At 37.6% G+C, this 15,405-nt stretch overlaps 2 protein-coding genes across 2 annotated transcripts; one reads left to right on the plus strand and one right to left on the minus strand.

Moving 5' to 3' along the window:
* The first annotated feature begins 477 nt into the window (after positions 1 to 477).
* On the plus strand, positions 478 to 7,835 carry LOC149009777 (BSD domain-containing protein). The gene is made up of 5 exons (XM_089163813.1): positions 478 to 789; positions 876 to 994; positions 4,008 to 4,105; positions 6,354 to 6,499; positions 6,653 to 7,835. Exons 1-5 carry the CDS (start codon positions 591 to 593, stop codon positions 6,673 to 6,675), a joined length of 585 nt encoding a protein of 194 aa, XP_089019939.1. The 5' UTR covers positions 478 to 590; the 3' UTR covers positions 6,676 to 7,835.
* Positions 7,836 to 8,201: 366 nt separating this feature from the next.
* Positions 8,202 to 14,168, minus strand: LOC149009778 (inactive protein kinase SELMODRAFT_444075-like). The gene is made up of 11 exons (XM_089162118.1): positions 13,531 to 14,168; positions 13,283 to 13,434; positions 13,085 to 13,179; positions 12,571 to 12,768; positions 12,256 to 12,485; positions 11,572 to 12,180; positions 11,217 to 11,380; positions 10,996 to 11,072; positions 9,790 to 9,937; positions 9,098 to 9,193; positions 8,202 to 9,010 (listed from the first exon to the last, which is right to left on the minus strand). The coding sequence occupies exons 1-11, from the start codon at positions 13,721 to 13,723 to the stop codon at positions 8,732 to 8,734; spliced, it is 2,241 nt and encodes a 746-aa protein (XP_089018244.1). The 5' UTR covers positions 13,724 to 14,168; the 3' UTR covers positions 8,202 to 8,731.
* Positions 14,169 to 15,405: the final 1,237 nt, after the last annotated feature.

The raw sequence follows: 15,405 nt of genomic DNA on the forward strand, positions 1-15,405 counted from the left end.
TCCTTTATTGCTAGATGTGGTAATAATGTAGCTGACAAGAGAGCGAGGAAGGCTACGTCCACTCAAGAAGGACGTATTGGCCAATTTCCACTCCCTGGCTTTGGGAACTTTGTATTTCTGAGGCCAGGTGTTTCTCCAATGTTGAATGAAAGTAAATGTACGAAAGAAAAAATCAAACCCGACAACCTTGAGAGGTGGCTCAGTTGGTAAAAGACCAAAGCTTCTACATAGGAGGTCAGAGTTCAAATCCTCTCGGGGTCAGGGGGCCTCCTATATTAATTATATAAAAGCTCTCCTAAGGATGTAGTCGATGCATAAGCTAGTCCGGATGAACCTTAGATAGAAAAAAGAAAAACCAAACCAAACCGGTATAGGGAATCGATTCGATAATGTCTTGGATGGACCGGCCAAATTTGGTCGATTAAGCAACCTACCGAGACACGATTTTTTTTTCTTCTTTTCTGGTTGTAAGTTGTAACGCCACTAAAATTTTCATTTATTCCGGTGGTTTTCTCACCTCCTCTCCGGATGTAATCCTGGAGATTTGTTTTTGCCAATCGCCGAGGACAATTAAGTTGAACGCGAACGATATGAGCTACGCATCATGGTTTCGTCAATCTCTCTCGTGGAAGAAAAAGAATCCGGAGGTAGCTAAAGATCCTGCTCGTCACAAGGAAACTGTGGAAGCAGAATCCCTTACAGAAGATGAAGAGTTTGGAGTGACGGAGCAGTTGAAGGTCTTCGTTAAATCCTTCTCAGTAGACACGTTCAAAAATTTCCCTCTCCAAGGTGACTCGGATATTTTTCAAATTTATCTGCTTATTCTTTCTGCCTTAGTTGTTGTCTTTGGATTGTAACGGATTTGCTGCAGACAGATGATCAGAGAACTGTAGACAACGCCGGAGATTTAGCATCGACGACATCATCTAATGTCCGGCAGGATCTATCAGGGTGGCAGGAGCGGCATGCAATAATCATTCTATCCAGAGTCAAGGTTGCGACTTACGATTGATTTTGTTGTTTTAATTCGACTCAATGATTACGCATTTGAAGTTTTCAAAATTGTGGTTTGATTCGTTTATTTTACTTGATTAAGTAACCGGCATGCAAATTCTGGCTCCAATACAGACCCGGTTAAGCATGTTTTCAGTTGAGGTGAACTCTGAGCAATAGAATTCATGTTTGGCTTTTAGAAATCAGACTACTTTTAGGCTTTTAGCACATCAGAGTTACTTATTCTTCTGTAGGGATGAACTGGGTTTTAGAAATCAGGCTACTTTTAGCACATCAGAGTTACTTATTCTTCTGTAGGGATGAACTGGCTTTTAGAAATCAGACTACTTTTAGTACATCAGAGTTACTTATTCTCCGTAGGGATGAACTGGTTAAGCCTTGAGATCAATTGTTAGACCCTAAAGCATAGTGTTTTAACTATTATTTCCCCACCTTCTCCTCTTGCTTTCATATAAATATATTGTGAATTTATCAATATAGGAAGTGCTCGCAGTAGATGTGTTTGTAACTTCGTTTAAAATGATATACAGAAGGATCTACGGAAAGAAAAAAACATGAAACTACATCAAACGCCTAAACAGCAGCTCTGTAATTCATGCATGAGCAGTCCCATTGGACTCCTTGGTTCTAAATGGCCAATTAGGTAGGAAAGGTCTAGCATCCACCTATGATTCTGGAACTACCTGTTCTGGTCTGTGGAAAATCTTTGTTACTCAAAGCTCCCACAAACCTAATATAATTGTGAAAGGAAACATGTTACTTGGTTTGGTACCCAAATAAGAACTATGTCCACAATGCGAGTGGACATTGATTGTGCGTTAGAAATCACCCACATATCAAAACAGTACCATCACATAGATATTGCTACCTCATAGTGTAAAAAAAGGTGCTGCATTATCCTCTTTTCTGTTTTAATCCTAAAGATTATTTTACCCTTTGGATGTTTTTGCTTGATCGGAATTCAAATGCACATAACCTTTAAATGGTAAAATTTAGGATGGCAGGATTAATGCTCTTATGAACCTGTAGATTCATCTGAATCAAAAGTTTTTAAAATGACTGGAACAAAAACACAGTATATATTTTATCATTTTAGTGATAGTAACACAGATAGTGAGATGGTGAAGTTGGATGAAAAGCGTATGCCAAGTGGTTATTTTAGGTATTTGCTCTCATTTAAATTAAGAAAAAGAAATACAAGATGATGTGACATGATAATTAATAGGACTGATCAAGTGGAGAGGTGTATTTGGAGTTAACATTCCTTTAAAACTTAAAAGAGAAACTTTATAGGACAGTAATTCAACTGGTAATGATGTATGGAGCAAAATTTTGACAATAAAGAAACATCATATGGATACACTTAGTGTAGCCAAGATGAGGATATTGAGACAGATGAGTGGTAAGACTAGGAGGGATAAAATATGGAATGATCACGTTGGGGATGATTTACAAGCAGCTTTAATACATGATAGGCATTAGAATGTTATTGAGGTGGCATAGACTAGTGCAAAGGAGGCCTTTGCTCTAATGCGGAGGACTGATTTGATTCAGATTCAAGGAGTGAAAAAGAGTGAGAGGTAGACAAAATAGCCATAGGAGAAGTGGTGAGCAAATCTGTATAGCTAAGGCCTTGTACAAGTATAACTATGAAGAATGATTGGAGAGAAGGACCCTGTAGTCATAGTTGTCAAAGTGTCACCTAGGTGATGTCTAAGCACTGCTTAGGTGACAAAGCAGTTTTTTAATGGTAAAGCGATCATACTTTTTTTTAAGGCCAAAAAGCATCCGCTTTGGTCAGTAAAGCATCACTTTGGTGTACTAAGCTATGCCTTAAACCAAAGTACTATGCTTTCTTTTGGAAATTGATTTCTCAATTTAATAGAGATTTTTGTTTAAAAAAATTTATTTTCTTTTCTTTCTATGTTATTCAATTTACTAACTTTTCATTGGTAATCTTATTCTTATGTTAGTTTTGTACACTATGAATCATGGGATCAAATCTTCTATTTGTTGAACACTTAAACCTGTTTAAGCCAATTTGAGTCACTGGATTGAATCAATTAAATGAACAAGATTTTCATTTAACACTTTTTTTGCTTTATATTTACAATTATGTTTTATATGTCATCATGTTGTGAATTGTAACTCTCTGATTTGTGTCTTGAACATCCTCCCCCCCCCCCGGCCCTATCTCTTTAATTCACAAAACCCTGTAAGCCTGGAACTAAAGAATATAATTGATATGTTAGGGAAATGATGTCTGAAAGCAATTTTTACTGCTTAAGGAGATGGGGATGGATTTGGATATAAGGTCATTGATTAGTAAAACGTTAAAACATGGAAAAATGGGGTGAGATTTGGTGTATGGATGGATTTTTCCTTTTGAGGTATACTTAATGAACCTTGTCTGTTATGCTAGCTATTTGAGCTCCATTTGCCATCTAGTTTAGCAGATCTAGTTTCTTGTTTAGATGGAAGCCAGAAAGTACGGTGGTTTGTACTTGAATATCCCTTTATTAGTTTGTTTTAGTCTCAAAAGTAGTTCCTTTCATTTATGTTTTTCAACTCTGTATTCATATAATAGTATCATACATGAATAGAAGAACTATGTTCAACAGCTCCCACACCCGCCCCCGCCCCCGCCCCAAAATGAGTAACTAAAAAAATGTATTGTGAAGCCCCAGAGGGAGGAAAAGTGGGTGTGGGGAATATACAAGGGAAAAAGTGGGGTGGTAAGAAAACCCTGGCTATGAAAAAGGCCTAAGAGGAACCAAAAGAAAAGAGTCTAAACCCCAGTTGACAACACTGACCCTGTTCCTTAGGGAAGTGTAACAGAGGTTGAGAGGGAGGAGGCTTACAGTGGACACTGTTAAGGTTGAGTTATTTGAAAAAACAGTTACATTTCTTAGGCAGTTATGGCTCTTTTATCATCATGAAAATATTGAGTGGTGCTCTGATTATTTTTCTTATGATTCTTTTTGTTCTTTTAGGAGATGGCACAACTAAGATATATTCTCTGTCCTCGCCACATGAAAGAGAGACAATTTTGGAGAATATATTTCAAGCTTGTAAAGGATCATCTAACTCCGTAAGCATCTATTCTTCTTCTTTCTTTTTCTTTATTTTACTTTTAGTGAACTTCTTGGTAATGAAATTTTTAAGAAGTCTATCCCAATTGAGAGGTTCTGCACCAGCTTTTCACCCCTGGAGGAGATTTCTGCTTCTGAATTATGATATGGATACTTGGTGCTTCAGCCTTGTCTTCTCCATTTTGGTATAAGAGCCTTTTATTTTATTTGCTTGGTTTTGCAAGGCTTCTTATATAAAACATTCCTGTTTGCATCCATTATCTGAACAAAGCTCAGCAGGTGTAGTCTTGACACTTCCATTTCATTATTAGAACTTCTGATCCATTTCTTCCATAACTTGGAGCATGCTCGTGATGCATATAGAACCACTTGGTAGAGTTTGCACTATACTCTGAAGCCTGAATCCTAGATCTAATACAGAGTAGACGATGAACAGCCTTTTAGTTGGGATTTCTTCCATGTTTCATGCAAGTCAATGGACCATCATGCCGATGTTACTTTTGATTGGTGCTGTTTTTTATTTTTCTTGTTGAGAGAAATTGATGCTCTTGGCTCTAACAAGTAACAAAAACAGAAGTGCAGAATGACGTATGCAAGTAGGGATTAATACCAAGCTAGACTTGTCATTGCTTTTTTCTAGTTAAAAAAACATGATGTAGAGATTGATCCTTCCCTTCCTATATCTTTTACCTCCTTACTGGGAAATAACTTCCGTTGTGAATTCTCCTAGAAAAATCTGAATTGCTTCTCCAAAATAGTAGTTTCCTTTCTTAGTGGATTTTGATAGCCTTCTCTCCTAACTTTATAGTATGACTCATTGCCTTTATGCCTTTACAGTTATTGTAGTTATAAATGTCACCTTTATCTTTGTAAATTGGGACTGCAAGCTTCTCCTCTGTTCATCTGTCATTTTCTTTGCATGCATAATCTTGCTAAATGGCTTGGTTAAGCCAAAATAAAGCACAGATTCCTAAGCTCGTCCTGTCTTTTTTGGGACTCTGTCTGGGCTTGGAGTGTAGCCTAGTTTCATCTTCTGCAATTTTCTTTACCTCATCTTCTGCATATGTGTCTATACCATGTGATGTTAAGATGAGTATTGCAGCCTTCAGGAGCTGTATCCTGACTCACACGCTATATATATATATACATTTATACATCATTTAAGATCCTCAAGGTTTGACACTCTTCTCTGCTTCTGGCCTAGCTCTTATAAAACAAGTAAGAAAACTGTTCACTTCCTCTCCAGTGGCATGGTTACAGGTCACATCATCAATGCTGATACACTGTCGATTGTATTTAGATTTCCAATTTAAACCTTTTCTGTAGCACCCTTATTAGGATAAATTATGTTAATGTTCAGGTATTTTCCCATGCATAGTAATTTGTTATACGGGGTACCTGGTAGGCATGCATATTGCAGTACTATGGGATTTTCTACCAAGAAATGTCATGCAAGAAAGCTGGAATCCGTGGTTTTCTGGGGATTTTGTTGTGGAAAGATCAGTGATTATTCATCAATACTGCAAAAGTTTTCCAGGATAAAGAATATTAAGCAATAAGTCACCTCCATCATGTTGTATGGGTTTTGGTGGTGGAGATGCTGACATCTATGGTTCTTCTTGGGATTTTGATTGGGAAAGATCAGTCATTTATAGTACTAAAGTTTTCCATTGTAAAGAACATTAATCAATTATTTACATCGATTATATGTCTATGAATTTCGGTGGTAGAGATGCTGAAATCTAAAGTCTTGGGATTTTGTTTGGGAAAGATCAGTCAATAATTTACACCCAGTCATACTTTCTGCTTTGAAAATTTTTATCATTGTATGGCACTGACTCGTTTTTTATCAACAGAAGCTGTTCGAACCTCATTTCCTCTTAGATTTTTTTTGGGGGCTTTTCTGCAAATGTTTGATGAAGTTCATCCACATCAATCTGATAATCACATGAGCTAATGCTTTTTCTTCAGTTTTCATTGTGGGCAAATTTTCTGGAAATTCTTATTATTGTACAGCACTGACTTTCTCTGTTTCTTGGGACACAAATTAATGCCTCTCCTTCAGTATTTTTTTGGGGTTTGAATCTTCTGGAAAATCTTATCATTGTACAGCACTGACTTTCTCTGATTTGTGGGACACGAAATTAATGCCCTTTATTCAGTAACTTTTTGGGGGTAAATTTTCTTCAGTACTATTTTCTTTTCGGCTCTTCCTAATATTTCTTCTGGACATTTGGTAAACATCAGATACGAGATACGTGCAATACAAAGGGCAAAACTCAAGGGGATGGGGATGGAGGACGGGAAGTCATTGAGCACGAGTGCATATGAAGTGGAGATGGCAGAGACAAATCAGACGATGAATGGTTCACCTCCTCTGGATAATGATTCAGGTTCGAAATATGTTGTTTTCAACTGAGAAATTCCTTCAATGTTCATCTATATTCTTGATGCCTTGTCAGATGTTTTAGTGTATTCATGTTGATACCTGTTACCAATTCATACTGACTGAATTTTTCTTGCTCCACTCGTTGGGAAAAAAATAGGATGGGATGCCGAGCACAGCTGATGATCTGGTGAAGTTATCAAGGAAGTCTTCTTGCAGAGCGTAGTCATGATGAAATTACATGACGAAACCAATCTTTCGATTCCTTGGGCTGCTTCTATGACAGACATTCCTTTACAGAGACTATGATTTACCAGACTGACTCTACAGCTTGCACTGATTAATTAACTCTCCTTGCCATGTACTGAAAACAACATACTTGCCATGTTGTAATGAAACAACATACATAGTTTGTACACTGAATATATACTTTGTGGGTCTCATCCTCTGTTAGCTTCAGAAAATATTCTTGTGTGTAATCGGCTCTCTTTTATGCGTTTATTCATGAGGCAGTCGTTTGGTTCCATACCATCAGCTTGCGGGAGGAAATCTTATCCAGTAGCATTTGCGAGTGTCATCTGCAGCATACCCAGAAAGGCATAAAGTACTATTTAGATTGAGATTCTTAAATTAATGTGAACTAGTTACTGCAGTGGAAGCCATTGCAACATTCATTGATGGATGATGGTTTGATCCACATCCGTCTGCCCAACAGACGTTCTGTCTAATAGTGGTTGCTTGTTATGCTGCCAAACCATGCCATTTTGGAAGTCCTGAACAAGTTTAGTCTAATGGCTTTTAAGCATCTTCAATCTGAAAAGCAGCGTTGGCTGATCAATGGCTGCATTATTAAGCCAAAATTTGCTATACTTGTTAATGGAATTATGCAACTCCAGGGCTCCTAGGTGGCACGTTCGTGGAGCCAAACAGAAGGAAGAGCAAGAGGAAGGTTGGGTGCTTGTGGGGCGAGACCCTCAACTAGAACACAGGCTTGACCTTCCTGTCATCTTCCTATCTCATGAATCTTTGATAGAGAGTCGAGTAAAAGCAGCCCATAGGGTCTTGGGAGTCTTCGACTCTTCTGGTATTCTTGGCACAGCTCCTGTTCAATGCCAGTAGTGTGAGGAGTTTGGTCACACTGTTTGCACCTGCCCAGTCATTCTTCTTTGCTTGCCTCTGGTTTCAATCGCTTGCTGTCCTCCAACTTGCTGTTTTGGGCCATCAGCTGGTTCAAATCAACCATTGGATTAAGTAAATATCTGCACACGCTTGAACTTTTATTATATTCTTGGTTGGACCAATCAGTAGCAAACACCATCACTCACTCACATACTGCTTTTACTACTTACCACCAGTTTTGTGATTCCTTCCTGCAACTCTGCAATCCGGCTTTAAAGCCCAGATGGGGAAAACCTAACATTCATGAATTTTACGTTGTAGATCCACCCATTTGGTTCTCAGGTTTACTGAGCGTCTGGATTTTGAGACAAGTGCAACAAAGAAAATTTTGAACTCCAAAAGCCATAAGCAGATACAGGATTCAAAACAATTCCCTTCCCATGCCGCCACCAATAAAACATAATTAAGTAATCAGCTCCAACTCTCTGACGGGAAAACCCTAATTTTAGTAGTGGGTGAGGAGAATTTGGAATTCCCTTAATGGCTTTAAACAAAGAAATTTAAATGCTAGGGGCTCTCGACTTGCAGTAACTTGTTTTGTGGAGATTTGCTGTATTGAGTATTCTTGATGTGAGGAGTGACAACAATAATACCGATTACAGCAAACATTTACAATTAAAAAATTTGACTTTAATGTCAAAGATGGCAATCTAGTTGACATGGTCTTTCCCTAATATTATGAAGACTATGCTTGTGTATTATTCCAACCCCCAAGTTCCAAAGCTCAGACACTTCTCAACATTCTTTACACTGTTTAGTTCGAAAATTTGGTGAATTAGAGCACCATCTTCATTGTTGAGGCATGTTCTAATAGCATGACAGGTTGATTCCAATCAACTCATCATTAATTTGGTTTGATGTCTTTGTGAATTATTGTCTTCTCATCACTTCATCAGCAAGCTCCTTAGCTCCAACTTTCGGTTAATATCTCCATCTCATATAGGATGTTTGCTTGACATTGCTGCTGCTGCTGCTACTGTTTCTTCTGTATCCGCTGGTGAGAGCTTCATAATTTCAAGGTCGTTCGATTGAATCATATGGGACTGCTGTTTTGTATTTGCTAAGTTTGATGCAAGGATCTGTCTCCATCTTCCAAATAGGTTTTCTTAATATTACTGTTGCACCCATTGCCTCTATACACATCATTAACAGGTGGAGTAAGATTCATATGATGCACTGATGGAATCATTTGATAGGAAGGGATGGTGTCTTGAATTAGATCCAGTGATGCATCTGCAGCATGATTACATTTCCTCCTTTGAAGCTCCAAAATATTGTTCCATTCTGCACACTGATATGGTATATCATCAGGTATGTGTCCTTCCAATATCTTCAATACCTGCACATTGCTACATTTGCATGAAAAGAGAAAATTCCCCTTTGAAAAAAAAAAGCACAATCAATTTGAGATGCACGACTTAGCAACCTTCGATATTGGCGGCCTTCTTTCAGGATCAGGTGAGATGCACAAACTGGCAGCATACACCATGCAGTAGACCTCCTTCTCAATAAATGAAGAACACTGCCACACATGCATATTTGACAAGTTAAGCCATAAATGATTTATTGCATGCTTATGCAGAGTCATGTTGGGAAAGAAAAGGATCCACTGTTTCACTCAGGCAAACTTCAAGCGGATAAAGCATAAGATGACATTTACATTGCCACAGAAGTTGGCATCCAAGATGAAGAGATGAAAGTTTCTTTTATGAAAGATCAATTTATGGATGCTTTCTTTGTAAATTAATTCTAAGAATATGGCGATGATTACCTTGGGGAAGTAACTTTGTTTTTAGTAGCTGTTAAGAGGTGATCAGCTTTATTTGGAAGACACTATCATACTACAGCATGGTTTATTAGTTTTCTCATAAAAAGCCAGTCCCACCCACAAGGCATGCTGGTTAGAATTTGAGAATATGAAGAGTGTCTATGTTCAAAACAGAATGGAGAATGCTAACTTGGTCCATTAGATTACATTCACACTTAAAGCAGTATGTCTAAAGGACCAATTTTTGTGCTAGTGAAATGTACTTTCACATGGACAAAGAAGATTATCAGCATTAAGCGGTATTTAGTCACATTCACAGAAGGTGATATATATATGAAAGAAAGACTTACGCCTTCTGGTATGATTTGGTGTTCCTTGCTTCTTGATGGATTGGTGTTGTTTTGGCCACCTAAGAGCTCCAACAAGATGATTCCAAATGCATATATATCGACTTTCGCTGTTAATTGTCCGGTATGTCTGTACTCAGGAGCTAGATACCTAAAAAAATATTATGCGGTAAGTGAAAAGCAAAAGACATGAAATTCAATGCATTAATTTAGTTTCTAGTTTTCAGTATATATTATTGGTCCATTGTAATCTAATCTTCACTCAAGTGCTCTAGATCAATGGTGAGCATCAGCATAATGGCAGCCTTGTGAAATCATCTCTTCTAAAGTATTCATATCTGTAGGTACAAAGATTGTCATTGAGATGTTTACTGGCTCTCCCCCCCCCCCCCCCCTCTCTTTCTCTGTAGGGGAGGGGTTGAACATGTGGACTGTTTTAGCTACCACATTAGGTGACATATATTTTCCCAGTAAACCTCTCCCTAACAGCCTAACTGTACAATCAGGATTCTATGGATAAAGGAAGCCATGAGAAAATGTTCAGACAGTTCATCATATTCATGGTTGAACCACGTGAAAGCCTCATGTCAGCACAAGATCTCCCAACTTGAGGGGTTAAAGACATTGCCTTGTTTTGTTATGTAGAAATTCCAACATTGAGCTAACAAATCCAATATGAAGAGCTAACTATGCAGACGCATAAGCATTAAAAACAGAGTGCTGCAGTCAAATTCTTCAATTCTTTGTTGTATGATGCTTCGACCATAAGTGTCCACAAAATTTCATGGCCAAAATGTTCATTTTCCATGTTGCAGGAAATTTTCATGATTCAGTCCATGACATTTATCTGAACTCCGTGAAATTGTGAGTAAGTTAACTGCATTTTCTAAAATTTGTCTGTATTAGGCACTTCACCAATAAACTATTCATCAGCATGCATCACAAGATACAGATCATAAAGACGGAAGAACATGAAATGATTACGGAAACTGAATCAAAAGTCTTAACAATTGCCTCCAAGATAACATTAGAATAGTTTCAGGAACCACTACTGGGTACAAGACTATTGCTCTAGATTTTCTACCACAATTAGTTCAATACAGAAGAAATAGTTACACTGACAAAGATATTTTAAGTTTGACAAGCATGCAGAAAACCTATAGGATTGTTTTTGTTTAGAAATGTTGGGGTTGTAAAGAATAATTTTACCCGAAAGAACCATTAATATGTGTCCCACTAGCAGATTGACCATCCACCTTCCACCTTGCTAGGCCAAAATCTCCAACCTACATGCATGGAAAATATAATTGACCAACTTAACTGTCATGGCTTTGGGAGGTGGCAGAAGCAGCATAACCATTAAAGACACCAAGATTTAAAGAAATGAAAAGTAGCATGAGTTGATAGAACAGAAATAAAGCTTAACTGACCAAGGGTTCAAAATCATGGGTGAGAAGAATATTGTTTGGTCTGAAGTCACCATGAATAATGCAGCCCACTCGACAATCTTCATGTAGATATCTTAAACCTCTTGCAGCTCCAATAGCAACCTTCATTCTTTTAGCCAAAGTCAATGCTTCATTTTTCCTTGTTCCTGCCAAAACATGGAAACACCATTAAAACCTATACATTCATTAAACTTCAATTTCCTTAATAATTAGCAAACCTACCAATACTAATAGATCTGATATCTAACCAATACTTAAAACTTTAGTAACACTCCCCAAAACACCGCCCCAGAGAAAAAGGGTTGATGGTTGAGAATTGAATATTTTGTTGCCTTACCATACAAGTGATTGTCTAAGGAACCATTGCAAGCAAACTCATAGACAAGGAGCCATTCCTTTTCCATGCAGTAGCCTATCCACGCCACCAAATTCTTGTGTTGTGCACAACTCAGCACTTCAACTTTTGATAAAAATTCTGATGCTCCATGTGCACTTGCCAGCCCATGATGTTTAACTGCAACAACTTGTCCATTAGGCAAGACACCTTTATAAACAGGACCATGTCCTCCCTCAGCCAAGAAATTTTCACTGGAGAATCCATCTGTTGCTGTTTGAATCTCTTGGTAACTAAACTGCCTTGGGGACTTGTGAAAGATGGGAGGATTGTGCTTACACACAGAACAAAGAGGTGGAGGATTAGAAGGCTTTTTATTGGATAGAGACAGAGCCTTTCTTATGCTTGATGTTCTACTGATTGGTGGAGCAGATAGTGATGCAACAGTGTCATTTTCATTCTCGTCCTTCGAGTCTCTTTTACTAATAAAAAGTTGCTTTTCTTGAGTCAGTCTCCCAAAATTATGCCAAAAACATGATGATCGTGTTGACTCTCTACTTGACAAAGGATCTCTTGCTGGCACTTTAACGCTTTTTTCGTCATTGTTATCTGCTGCAGTCCCCAAGAGAATTTCAGGGGATGGGTGATTCTTTGCAAGATAATTCTACAAAAATAAGGCATACTTACCAATCCTAGTATTTGACAGACAACTGTAACTTCTTCTTCCCTTCATGGAGCTAGCTGAGGACTTCAAAGGCATTCCATCAGGATTGAACATTGATAACTTATTCAATGGTTGTGATTTAGTACGTGATGTGGAACGATTTGTGGCTTGAGATACAAATTCCTGGTGCATTAACAGCGACAGCTGATGAGAGTTGTTCCCATATTTATTGCTGGAACTGGTGGCTTCCATGCTAAAAAAAGGTGAATAAACATCAGTAATTGAACAATATCCAAGCCAAGACTTCACATTTTATGTTGCCAAGAGTGTAAACCTACCCTTTGTTATTGAGATGGTAAGCTGGAGCAACACCCGACCTGTCGGCTATCGTGGGATCATTTTGAAGTTCATGCATGTCAATGCTGTTGGACAATCGGAAGTTTACTGATCTTAGGATTTTAGGGGTAGCATGATCCATTAGAACGATGTTGCAATTCAGTTGTTTCAAGCAGCAATCACTTTCCTTCCTCAAGTGCCTGTTGTGTGCATGTATCACCAAAACATTATGAAGTAGCAGAATGGAATCACTAATGAGGATTCTATAGTTGAGTGCTTAATTCCTTCCTCCGCAAAGAAACAAGAAATTGATAAAGTGTAGAGGCTTCTGTATTTCTACTAAATGTGTTATAGAGTTTGGTGCTGATTTGGTTTGAGTCAAAAAGAGAAAATACCATTGGATGTAAGGGTTAGTCTTAGCAAGTAAGTTAAGTAAATAAATGACTCAGCTCTGCCACAGAATGGGTCTTATTAGTTTCCAAATGAGTTAAATGTGCCAATCCACAATGTACATACCAATCAATAACCACCCATGTTGCTTTCAGTTCTTTGGCTTCTTTAGCTACTGAACCCATCAGTGCATTGGAAACAACTTTTGCTTGTGCTTTCACCTGGAATAGTCCACTTATTACAGTCTACATAAGCCAGTCAAACCAAAAACAGAAATCTAAATTGATTATTGTGATACCCTATAAAGATTGAACACATTCTTACCCGTTCGACTCTGTTTGTCAAACATATTTGATTTATCATGCTCAGACAGGTACAATTCATTGTATTACACCATTCAAGATCAAATCCATTGATGAGTCTGGTCTGACTGGAACGTTCCCTGTTGTGACATAGTCTCCATTTCTTTGCCAGACCTTGAATGATAAAAGAAAATATGCGTAAATGGTAATTTGTGCAATAGCAATCCAGCAAGGAAGTAACTTTCCAAATGAATAATAACAGACACTTACGAGCTATAAACTGCTGAAACCTGGCCTGATTGGTCCAATTCCCAGAAGCAGAAGGACTTGCGTAAGCTGGAAGAATGGCAAGTAGAAGTAAGGAATCCATGGGTTTGATAACATTTTGGATTGCCCATTCTAGGGCATAGTCTGTCAAATCTTTACTGGCATCAATTGCCACTAATACCACTTCATCTCCCATCGGAATCCAGAAATGAAACTAGCATCAACTGGGTTGAAATAGTTTTTGAGGGAATCGTAATGCTGGGAACTATCAAGCAGAGAAAGGACAGAGCAAAACAAGAACTGTGATAGTGAGGTTGAAATAGTGACTTGAAGAAGCTACACCCAACTAGCTGTCTTTTGGCCTAATTCTTTTGGAATTAGAGAAGAAGTCGAGAGAGTCATAAAAGGTTCATCACTGTTCTGTTATTTTGGCAGTATCCGTTTGGAATCAGATTAAGCCGTTGCCTGCGTAAGCCTCGCATTTTCGTTAGTTACACTTCAACAATGACCTCCTTTTTTGTCGTTTGGTTGTTTCTTGATGAGATTCTCCTTTCTTTCTCTCCTTCTCTTGTTTGAGTTGTTTTGCATGAAAACAGGAGAAAACATCGTTCTCTTGTTGTTCAAGTGTACGGTAGACTCTATCTCCCTAAAGCTGTTTATTCGACTTTTATTTCGTAATAAAACTAGAGTTAAACTAGAGTTTCTGATATCAAAATTTAATGGCATTTTGTCATTTTTTTTTAGAATGTTCTACCGATTGATAATAACAACTTAAACCCTAAGTCCTACAAAAAAAAAAAAAACTTAAACCCTAAGCTCACATGAATAAGAGATAAACATCAAGTGGCTCACCTATTTCAAAGGATATCTATCAGTAAATTAACTGACTATATTTGAGCCATCCTTTGAGTTTTTAATTTTAAAATAAATTTTGAAATATTTTGAAATTTCTATTTTCTATCATAGTTGTAACTAATTATAGGGTAAATTGTAACTAATTCTACAGAACATAGGCTATTATCAAGTCTTATTTAAAGGAAAATATTGCATAGTAATTCCTTGAGCTGTCGTCTACCATCTATCATAAAAAATGTTTACTTTCATTTAGCATCAAGTCAGCTCTCTTATTCTTCATGATTCTTTCACCTCAACTACATTTTCAAGAGGTATTTTATCTTATCTTAAATATATAATAAGACTTTGCCCCTCGCTTCAAAGAGATTTGAACTCTTAACCCATATGATAATCATTCTAATTTGTTTAGACAACTTTCTTCTGATAAAACTATGAAAATTCCATCCGCAAGAAATTCTCTTCAATGTGGCTCAAAATATACTGGTCCTATAAAACTGAAAATTAGAATGCACCAGTGGGATTATTTGTGACATTTACCAAAAATTGATAGTTAATAGCTGGCTGTTCCAAGGTATTTATTGTGCTCTTACTGGTGTCATTAACTCAAATTACAATTACCAAAAACTTAATAAACGGATCAAAATTCTTTACAATTAAATAAATAAAAAAATAATAGAGTAGAAATTGAATTGACCAGTGAAATATAAATGGGTAGCAGAGACCAGGAGATGGGTAACTATAAACTTTACAGTTTACAGTGAACTTAATGGGGAAAGACATGGACCCCTACCTGCTGAAGGCCATAAACAGTGAAGATATCTCATGTGACCTCAAGTCCTCAACTGTCAGTGGCTCAAAGTTTGATGTCACTGCCAACTTGGTTTATTATTCTGGCAACATCAAAGATCAAAGCCAGGGAACATTTCAGGCCACTGTATTGACTGTTGAACTCTTGCCTAATCCAATGGCCAATCTAGAGGACTGGGTTTGTTATCTGATTGATCTCTCCTGTTTTTTTCCCAT

This window comes from Hakea prostrata, chromosome 7 (genome assembly GCF_041222555.1).
Source record: "Hakea prostrata isolate BN-2017 chromosome 7, UWA_Hpros_2, whole genome shotgun sequence".
Taxonomy (NCBI): Eukaryota; Viridiplantae; Streptophyta; class Magnoliopsida; order Proteales; family Proteaceae; genus Hakea; species Hakea prostrata.